Genomic DNA, 11,682 nt, shown 5'->3' on the forward strand with positions numbered 1-11,682 from the left:
TTTGGTACGATCGATCGCGGGTCAATATTTTGTGAAATTTGAATTTCGACGCGTTTTGATCCGATTGTCGACGACGTCGTCCGAGCGACCCCGGATGACGAAACGGACTGCACCAACGCGTCCGGAACATCGATTTTGCCCGAGGAGGACACCCATTTTATCGCGTCGTCGCGCTCGAATAAATTGTTTTAATTAATATATATATATATATATATATATTAATTAAAACAATTTATTCGAGCGCGACGACGCGATAAAATGGGTGTCCTCCTCGGGCAAAATCGATGTTCCAGACGCGTTGGCCCAGACGTTGGTGCAGTCCGTTTCGTCATCCGGGGTCGCTCGGACGACGTCGTCGACAATCGGATCAAAATGCATCGAAATTCAAATTTCACAAAATATTGACCCGCGATCGATCGTACCAAAAGGTTTACTCGAGCATTCGACAAGTAACAGCGGAGGCAATGTGAATTGCGGCGATCGGCTACGTCGACTCTCCGAATTGCGAAGCCGGTGCGAGCAGGAGTGCGAATTGTGCAGAAGGCCACCCTAAGGCTCGGAAAAGTCCTATAGGAATCCATTTTGGGTTTCCTCATGTCGATTTCACCCTTCTAAGTGTTAGAAGTCGATACCGCACACGCGAAACTCCAAAAGAGGACGGAAATAGGTCGAACTAAAACGAGGCGGGCACCACTTCTAAGGTGCTAAGATAGTCGCAGGAAGACCCCTAAGGCTAGATCCTAATTCCTACAAGAAATACTAGACCTCACGAAAAAATTGAGGTCAACAGTTCAAAAAATTAGTTCATCCAACTCCTCCATCAGTCCACCATAACCACCAAACATCTAAGAAAGTTTTATTCCATCTAGGATTTGAAGCATTGCAAGAAAATACTTGTTTTTATTTTACGTTTATTTTAATTACATAATTTAAACTAGGATTTATGGATTCCTTTTATTTAAAATTAGGATGAATTATCCATTCAATGTTATCTTTATATTTTGAATTATTTAGGACTAGATTTAATTTTAAATGATTACTTCATCTAGTTTGCAATCTAATAATGATTCGCGGTCGGTATTACGGTATTATGATAAATTGTTGATGAATTGAAACTAAAGCCTCCACTAATCTTGTCTTTCCAACTCATCATGGTAAATTTTGATTTCTTCTCTTTGTTTACCCCCACAATACATTAACAAGATTCCCCTTTTAAATTCCTTTTACGCTTTCCTTCATCATTTCTTTACTCATCTTTACTTTTCTCTCGTCCTTCCCTCTCTCTTAATATTTGTTGATTCGCATTATATACAAGAAAATTGTTATGATCTCAATGAAATCTCAAACAATGTCAACAGAGAAGTATCAACTAAGGCAAAAAAACCAAGCAAATTCGATGGGTGTCAAATCTAATCATCAAATCTAGTTTGGGAAGAACTCAAATTAACTCGAATTATCAATCGTTGGCAATGGTAGGCCCAAGCACTTGATTGTACGAATCATAATTTTAAACCACAAGAATGCCTGACCTTATAAAGGATAACAGTGACTTCATATCTACCACCATCACCAAGGTAATGACCGCATACAAATCAAAATCACACGTCTAACTTGACAAAAATGTGACATTTGCAACCTTGCTTTTGAGATAGCTATGTGACATTATATTACTAGTTGTCTGAAAGACTAAGTGATAAAAGAGGGAGGGAGGAAGAAGTGTTGGAGATGTGAATGGGGAAATAAATCTGAGAGGGACTAGGAGATGGGAGAATAGAAAGGGAAGAAATAGACTTCCTGTTGTTGGATCCTAATGTGGATGAGTGCTAATTATCCCTAATGCTTGTTGGCAAAGACTGAAACGTCCAGAGCAGGACCACAAAGCTTTCTAGAGATACCTATGTGACCTATCTATGTGATTCCAGCCTACGCCTTCAGCTTCCTTCCACCAAAAGGCTCAAATTAGAAGTTTAGTATTCCAGTGATTGAGGGACCTGCATTAGCACTCAAAGCTTTGGTTAGCTCAGATTAACTAAAATGTCAAACAATATTTTTAGGTTTTTTGGCTAATCCAAGCCTGACCCACAGTTTTACCATATCAAGTTTGTCCCATGCCCATATCAATGCTTTATAGACTATTGGAGAATTCACATGAATGATTGAATAATTTCAACAGAAATAAAGGCAAAGCCAAATCACTAGAGATGAAAATCGCTGCATTGAATAACCATGTAATTTTATTTATATGAGCAGCCAAAAGAGCATTAATGATGTCAATGCATGAAGCTAGAAATTTACCTACTACTATTTCCTACTCACACTTCAAACAGTCATGTAGTATCCTTCCAATCTTTCAACAAAATTATTATTTAACTTCTATTTACGTTAATAAAAATTTGCATCGCTCCTTACTGCAAATGGTGGTTACTGTAGCCCAAAATCTAAATTTAATAAAATAATAGGATTTTCATATAGCTATGATACCTAAATTATCAACTCAATAAAGTTGTAATCCTTTCTAATTAACTCTCTTCTAGCAAGATATCAAAGCAATCATTTAGGCTTTCTCCACTTTCTAAGTTCCAGCAGATTGCAGTGCACTCAATAAAATGTCCCATGCGATCATGCAAGTTCATAGACCCAAATGCCTCTCACTCATGGGACGTCTATCTTCCTCTTCATAAAGCATGCTGATCTCAACTCTTCCTCTAAATTGTAGTACATGTCACTGTGTCAACGAAGAAGCAATCAACGAAGCAAAGTCAGGCCCTAAGATGCAAGAGGCCTAGAGTGCTGGTTGGAGGCCTGGAGAGCTGGACAGCAATGTTTGCTGCAGGGGAAGGGATGGCGGAGTGTTGGGAGGTAGGCTAGAGAGATGGACAGCAAGGTTGCGGCTGTAAAGGGGGCAGCAGGACAGCTGGACAGAGATGGGATGGCTGGCAGCTAAGGGAGGTGAAGGAGAAGTGATAGGGAGGGCAATATGAGAGGATACAACATTACCTCGGAGCAAGATACAGCTGAAGCACCACTCGTCATTAGATACAACCCTAACAAAACAAAAGGAGACTCCAAGGAGAATCTAATTCAGCAATAATACCAAAACATAACCCTGATTCCTCCAAACAGCTATTAAAAAGACTCCCATAAAGAAAAAAACAAGAAAGGAAGGTTGGGGAAGGGCGGGAGGCACTGTCGCCCCCGTCAAATAGTCGTCTGGTCCGGTTGAGACCTGCACCGGGACTTAATGGAGCTGATAGAACCGGTTCCTCCTGCCAGCTGGTTCGGCCTGCTGGCTCCCTAGCCCCGCATCTAACTTATTTTTAAGTCATGAAGCCTGCAGGTACCTTAACGGCTAAAGAAAAACTTAAGCCTTTGCTCGCTCCTAATAGTCTTTCCTTATGCATGGAGAGATTCATATTTCTTCCACAAGCTGGATTGGGGAGGTCTCTGTCCCACCGAAAATAACGTTTTTGCTTGAGCATTTATATGGGCATGGTTCCTAGCAAGTATCACTTCAACGTATAGGAAACAATATTTCAAAAATTTAGTTATGTGCAATAACCGGAGGAAGATTCTCATCTTTTTCTTAAACTGCAGTTTTATTGCTAGAATTTGAAGGAAATTTACCTTGAAACAATGTTTTCTTTGTGGCGACCTTCATATATCAAGAAAGACTGAGATAAATTAATATATTTTATTTAAATCAACTGTGAAATATTTGAAAGAAGAATAATAGATGTTACTCCAATAAAAAAGGGAAGTAGGTACCAGGTTCAATATTTTTTTCCAAGCTTATTTTTTCATGGATACTAGTGATAAAAAAAACTCTCCACATTATCAAAACGATGCGGGAAATCAATCCTCTTGATAAGCTTTAAATTCATATTGTTACAGATAGATGCTTTAACTGTTTTTTTTTTTCTTTTCTTTTACAAATGTCATTTCTGTCTTTGGTATCACTATTTATTCTCATTCCTTCAAATCCTTTTAATGAGGAGCACTTTTTAGTTCCAATCAAAGAAAACATAGTTTCTCATATGGAAGCATATGGTAAAAGCAACTAGCTTCATTCAGCAATATAAATGATCAATTTGTTTATATCAGTCATTCAAGATAATTGGCTAATAATTCATCTATATTTAATCATAATGTGCATTCCCAAAACACCCAGAAATTATGCGGATAAAAATACCAAAATTTAATAACGTTTCAACAAGATTAACATAGCATTACCACTATTATGTGGGTTATCTCGAGAAGAGTGTCCTTTTTTGATCCCTTTTTCTTTGCCATCTCCGATGCATTTGCACCTCTGCCAATTAGTAATCTCAAAAGAATGCCATTTGTGCAGAACATTATTGAAGAATTTTTCCCACCTTTGGACTCGAACCTTATCTAGAAAAATTAAAATAAAAAGAGTATAAAAGGGTCCAAATACTGTAACAAAATCGCTGACAAAGACCTAAATAGTTAGATTACCCCAATCACATAAAACAAGCTCAATAATTGATTATGTAAGAAAAAATTGATTATTTAAGAACAAAACAAAATAAATTTACGTATTCTAAAAGGATGCCGCAAAGTACACATGCCAATATGATATACCAAAACAATATACACCCATGCCTTTGCAAGCTGTGATACAGATGATATAAAATTTATTTTTCCTGCAATAAAAGATATTGATTTTACAATCATTACACAAATACCAGGGTAAATAAATGATCAAAGGTAGAATGGCTAAAACTCAAGAATGTATTGGTAATATGGATAAGCTATTTGAAATAAATTACCAAGTTCTAAAAATCGCTTCTTCTTAATAAAATTTGGAAGTGCCGAACATTAACAAGCTAAGCATAAAAAAATTACAATCTATAACTATAATAATTGAAAATAATAATAGTGATAATAATTGTAAAAAAAAAGAATTTTATTTGGTAATGTCAATTCGAGCAAACAATCGTCTTGTTTCAACTGACATTAAGAGGAAAGAGGAAGGTCTCATTTCAACCCGACATATCAGAGAGGCGAGAGTGAAGAAGAAGAAGAAGAAGAAAGAAAAGAGTTGTAGAGTACCTAAGGCATGCTGATGGAGGAGTGTTGTGCGAGAAGGAAGAAGCATTGTATGTTGTGTGCACAACCTTAGCCGATCACGTACGCTTGGGAAGAAAAGAGAAGAAGCCGGAGTCGTGAGTTTTGAACGAAGGAGAGGTGGGTCTTGCGTGCAGGTAAAGGGAAGAACCAATCGAGCAGCTTGGTGTGTGAACGAAGAAGGAGATGTCGAATCGAGCCACAGGATGCAAAGAGGAGGAGGTGAGGGGCTTCGTGCAAGAGGAGACCAAATTGAGCCGAATAACATACGGTGAAGAGGATTCAAGTGACTGTGTAGAAGGAAGGCAGACTTAGCATATTAAGGTTAGTAGGGCTTGTTTATATTAGTATTTTTTTAGATTTAATTTCTTTTATAATTTAGTGATAAAGCATATTAGGTTTATGATTATTAAAACAGAAAACTAAAGTTAAAGAAATATTGAATTGGAAATCGAGTCGATTTGACAGTAATGAGGAGGTAAGAGCTTAATTTTAAGTTTTGAATTAACATATTTAATTAAGTATACTAAATATTAATATTAGATCATATTAATTATTGACAGAAATCAATATTTATTACCAACTAATTTTAAAATATGGATATTTGAAATTGTTGATCATAAGCAGAAAAAAAGAATGAACGTGAAGTAGGAAATTTTAAATTTTGTTGTTCAACCGTTGATTCCCATCTCAGAAATTTCAGACTCCCGGACCGGGTCATAAAAAAAACAGTATCAGAGCTAAAAGATTTTGATTAAATAACACGAATACTAATGAAACAGGCATTAGGATATTTGCGAATTTTAATTCTTAAGGCATTAAGTGAATTGAGTTAGGTTAATTCTAACTAGGTAACCTTATTTTATCATATACATATGTATACTCAATATGAAATTAAGGATGCTCTAGTGGTGGGAGAGGAATTACCACCCAATATCACAATGAATATAAATTTCTTATCCAAGATGATGGCTATGACCCAAGTTATTCAAGACAATATCATAGTAAATGAAAATGGTGGTACTCTTGCAATGGATAAATATTTTAAGATCTTACAGGATTTGGGCTTGGGGTCGGCATTGTTTAAGAGAACAGAAAGACCAATAATAGCTGAAATTTTTTCTATTACGAATAGAGAAGATTTTGGGCAATATGTTTATAGACCAGATGAGAGGAAGGTGCCCCTGGCTACATTTATTTTACATGGAAAACGGAGGCAAGGGCAGCGTCAAGATATGTTGGAAGACATATTGAATGGACCAGTTAATTGGAAAGATTTTACATAACTATTTAAAGATTGGTTTGTTCCCCTTTCAACACCAAAGTAGATACAAGACAGTTATGCAGGATAAAGCGGATTTTAATACGCTATTGAGGTATGCACCATAACTAATATCTTTTACAGAAGAGAAGCGATACATATATTTTTCTGAATTAAAAGATTCAATCAAGAAGCCATTACTATCACTTGGGATTGAAGATTATTTAGTGCTAGTGAAGAGGGCTAGACAAGTAAAAATTAATTTTCAACAAATTCAGAAGCGTAGAAACATACACAAGAGGAAGAGCTCAAAAGAAGTGGTACCCATAGTTCATTTTGAAGTATCTAATGGGAAATAAATAAATTCGTATATTGATGAAGTTAATAGCCAGGTAGGCAATAGCATTTCAGAGCCCTGCGTTGAGTGTGAGAAGCTACAACGTGTTAAATGGTTATTTTGTTCAAAGTGATGTTACTTATGCAAAGAGCATGAACATCAGATGAAGAACTGTCCAAATTATGCTCAAAGACACACCAAATGCTAACTAAATAAGGGATTCAAAGAAATTTTCATCACGAATATTCTTTTACAAGTGGTAAACAGAAGATGACAGAAGCTAGAATAGTGACTCATAATGAGCAACCAAGGCAAAACGTTTGAACAATAGTCTATCACTTACCTCATTGATAGTTGAAAAAATTTGTTGCTACTGATGCCAATGGTAATTGAGTTTGATGAGTGTTTTGTGCTATGATTTTCATGTTAGTTATCTTATATTGAGTATCCTTATGTATTTCTATTTTAAAAGTTGAGTGTTGTGTAAGTTATGTTACCCTATTTAGGATGTAATATTATTTTAATTATATTATGTTTCAGATGTTTATGCATTGTTTAATTGAATTATCTTATTTCGAATATTGAATTTATCACATTTATTTTTTATTCCACTTGAGAAGAACTAAACTTTCTTGAAGATTTTTTAGTAATTCATGTTTCATCTGCATAATGATTAGCTTTTTTGTGAAGTTCATAAATTTTGAAGGTGTAATTTACAAAGAGAGATATTTATAATACCTAACAAAAATAATAATAATAATAATAAATGCATAAAAATGAAATTTATTCAATGTCAACTAGAGCATACAACTGTCTCATCGGCTATGCCTTTGAGTTAAGAAGAGAGACGAAGGTGGCATTTCAACCAAGACGAATCAGGGTGGCAGGAGCGAATCAGAAAAAATAAAGGAGTCGGGGTACCTAGGGCACGCTAAAGGAGTGTTGTGCGAGAATGAAGTAGGAGATTAATTGTACCTCGCGTGCGCAACCTTAACGTACACTCAGAAAGAAGAGAGATGACCAAAGTCGCGTTTTTTTTTATGGAGAGGTGGGCTTGCATGCAGATAAAGGTAAGAGTTGAGTGGAGCATCTTCGTTCGCGAAGGAATGAGGAAAGACCAAATCGAGCCCCCACACGAGGAGAAGAGGCCAGGGGCGTCATGTGGGAGGAGACCAAACTGGGCCTCTTAGCATGCAGTGAAGAGGACTTGAGTGATTTCATATAGAAAGGCACCGACGGAGCATAATAAGGTTAGTAGGGTTTTTTTTTATATTAGAATTTTTATAGTAAATTTCATTTATAATTAAGTGACGAAATCTAGAATGTAAGAATGGGTCAACTCTTGGACGAAATCTACGCTTGAATCGACCATACTGACGGGTAACAACTCAGAAAAGTTCTCTTTTTTTCTTCTTCTTCTCTTAAAATGTTTGAATCTCACTATTGGATGTCCATTCCGACAATACTTCTAAGGAGATTTCCAACACTGATTCATCTATCATGCCTGATCAATTGTCGACGGGTACACTGTTGAACTGAACTTACCACCCAAATGACTCCCTGTGAGCTTTCAAAATTAGAATAAAAGAGTCGCATCTCGGACATATTGCACCTTCCTCAACAGAGACAACATAAGAAGTAGCATATAGATCTAAAAATTTTGGATTTCTCTTATCTGGAAATGCACTGTGACTGATATCAGCTCCTCAAATTCATGACCCTTTTGAACATCCAATGTTAGTTTTGTTGATGCACTTCTCAACGCCTACAAAATGATAGCTTGAGGCACCACTACTCTATCTGAACACTCATTATCTCAGACTTACTTCCATCTAGAATAGTTGTTGTAAAGTAAGTTGGAGTCTCTCCTGAGTTCCACTGGAATTACTAGTGCCTCTTCTTGGTCGGCTGGATGTTGAGAATCCTCTCTGAAATCTTCATCTTCTCCTAGATCACTGTTTTTTTCTTTAACTGCTCCCTGATTTATGAAATAGATCATTCTACAGGTTCTGCAATCTGATTCAGTATGCTCAAATCTACGGCATTTGAACACTTATGGGTTGGGATTGATTTGAGAATGTGGATTAATTAAACATATTCTCCACTCTGACCTAGTGTCTCCTAGAGCGGGCTCAACTTAAATGTTTCCCTGAGTAGAATTTTGTTATATTGTCCTGAAGTTGCACTCTGCCTGTAAAATATGATGATCGCCCGGTGATATGATCTCCCCTCTTTTGAAGCTGGAGTCTGAGCATTCGGCTTGTAGTGAGCTGCTAGATACTAGCGATGCATCTTCCATTTCATCTTAGACCAAGTAATGATGTTATATTTTCTCTCACGTTGGTATGGCTGCTTCAAATTTTGCCACCAAAATAATGCACTCTTATTTAACTTGTTAGTGGCTAGTTTCACCATTCTGTTATGTAGGAAGCCCTGGTACTCAAACAAAAATTCCATGTCTGAAGCCACTTAATGAACTCATCCTAATCCAAGTGACGGTCCAAATGCAGCAAATCCCCTGTTACCCTCAAAATCCTAGTTTATCAGATATTTCAGGTCAATTCTTTGGGATGGAAACTCCTAATCTCTGAAATCTCTAATAGGCACTTCACATCTGTATCATCTAGCAGGCACTTCATCAATGTATTCTCTGACAGGCACTTCATGTACATAATCAAATGGAGTTCGGGTGACACCACTAGATGGTCTCCTTTACTAAATTTTATTGAGTCGTTGCCGTACTTAGCGGATTTGTTATCGTACTTAGTGAATTTGTTGTCGTATCTCTTCCAAGTTAAACCCTTTATTGGTGTTTGTCACTCATATCGGTTGTGGTGTGGTTAGGATTTGGGGTTTGAGTATAAGTGAAAGGAATGTATGAGTGATGTAAGGCGGGAAAGATAAATTTTGGGTTAAGGTATTGTTGGGTATGGATGGATGCTAGAAATCATGGGATAGGACTAGAGATAAGTTATCTCTGATACCAAATAATATCGGAGTTAATCCAAAACAGAATATGAAAAGCAAATGTTATTATTGAAACTCAAAGAAAGACTTACAAATAACCATTTGGAATAGGAAATAACAGCAATCACGAAACCGTAAATCAAAAATACCAACTAAGATGACACAAACACTCAACGAGGGTGGATCCCGGGATGTGGTGGTGGTTGGTTAGGTTTTGGAAAGTGGCACGAGGGTTGAAAAGACAGCTAGCAAGCAGAAAAAAATAAGGTAGCAGTTTCCACAAGGTCGGACAGCAAGTAGACAACTGGGGGATGATGCATGAGGGTTGTCTGTGAAAGGTGTGCATTTGGCATTAATATAAAATCAAAAAGTATAAAACAAAGCTATAAAATCTTTACAAAAGCAGAAGTGTGGGTGCCAACGGCTTCAACCACACTCAAAAAAAAAGGGGTCAAAAGTGTGAGCATCCCAAGTAAAAGACCTATCCAAAACAACCGGGAAAAAGAAGTTGGTCGCTTTGTTTCCATCTCAACGAACAAAACATAAAAGAACTTGTATAAAAGCAAAAAGAAAATCTATACCGAGGGTGGTATCAAGGCATTGAAGCCAAACGTTCATCTGCAAGAGGGTCGTCTGTGATGATGGCAACAAAAGGGCAGGATGTCGGCAGCAAAGTGGAGTTGCAGCAATGATAGCAGGCCGGAATGAGATAAATAGCCGGCTGGGTGGCTGAAACAACAAAGAACGGCCAGGAATAGTTGTTTCTAGGCGGCGGCGACAAGCGGGAATAACGGCGACAGCTGCAGGGAATGTGTGGGACTGCGGGACAGCCAAAGGAGGACTGTCCTAAGGCTGTAGCAGCAAGGAGGATAGTTAGACAGCGAGTAACTGCAGGAAGGACAGCAATGGGTTGTTGTCGGTGTGGCTGCAGCGAGGAGGGAGGCGTGGGAGCGAAGCGGGTGGGATGCGGGAAGGGATAAGGAAGATAATCACCACAAAGAAATCAATAAACACTTGAAACATGACCTAGAAACCTAGGATACAACACTCGAAAAGAAGAACAGAGATTTGTGGTTATCCCAATAAAACACACACGAAAAACTAACCCTAATAAATTAGAAACACAAATATATAATAATATGATAAATAGGAGTGGGCCCATAATATGAAAAAAGCTCCACACTGTTTTGGAAAAGCCAGTCTGCTCTCCAAGGATGCCCGGACCGAACGGTTTAGGCGAAGGGAATGCAAGAATCCCGCGTCGCACCCTACATAGGAGGCCCGCATCAGTCTTCATCTGCTACTCCACTGATGTTAGTAAGCCAGAGAAATAACATTCCTTTTCAAGAAAAAAAAAAAACACAGGAAAATATTTACAATGAAAATAAACCCTAAAGTGAAAGGTATAAATTAAAAAGAGTTTCCCATGATATTCAAAGTTGTAAAGAATGTGACTACAATTAACAATCTACAATGTATAATATAAACAACTTTTCTAACAACTATTTTGTCATAATCAACCAGAAAATGCTCAAATCAACACAGTAATTGATACTGAAATTTAACAAACACCAAAGGGGAAAAAAATAGTATTACTGAATTCAAAGTATAAAACTACAACAAACATTAGGAAAAATTGAAATTGCAAGAAAACAACACAACACTAGAAATAGGGTTGGATCTAGGGTGTAGGTGGTGCCGGTTAGAATTTGGACCTCCTATATGATGGCAAGGAGGCGGCTAGCAGACAAACATTAAATGGTTGTGGGAGCAAAGCGGAAAAGGATAGGAAAAAGGTAAATGAAGATAAACATGGCCTAGAGACCGATATATAGCTGAAACATAACACGTAGAGAGAGAGAGATGCTGGCGGTTGTCCCAAAGCAAATCACAAAGAAAAAAAAATCAACCCCAAACACCAAAAAAACAAAATATATATTCTTAGATAACAAGAAGTGGGCCCCCTCTTAAAAAGAAGCGTCACTCCCAAGACTAAAGTTCAGCAGGCCCTCACTACCCCTAGACCCAA

At 37.4% G+C, this 11,682-nt stretch overlaps 1 protein-coding gene across 2 annotated transcripts in view; it reads right to left on the minus strand.

Moving 5' to 3' along the window:
* Positions 1 to 11,682, minus strand: part of LOC110039069 (DExH-box ATP-dependent RNA helicase DExH6-like) — a 104,888-nt gene that overhangs the window by 41,563 nt on the left and 51,643 nt on the right. For both annotated transcript variants that reach the window (XM_020744014.1, XM_020744016.1), the window contains one exon: positions 4,231 to 4,392. In XM_020744014.1, the coding sequence (XP_020599673.1) occupies positions 4,231 to 4,392 (162 nt within the window). The remainder of the gene's footprint in view (positions 1 to 4,230; positions 4,393 to 11,682) is intronic.

This window comes from Phalaenopsis equestris, unplaced genomic scaffold, assembly GCF_001263595.1.
Source record: "Phalaenopsis equestris unplaced genomic scaffold, ASM126359v1 Scaffold235044, whole genome shotgun sequence".
Taxonomy (NCBI): domain Eukaryota; kingdom Viridiplantae; phylum Streptophyta; class Magnoliopsida; order Asparagales; family Orchidaceae; genus Phalaenopsis; species Phalaenopsis equestris.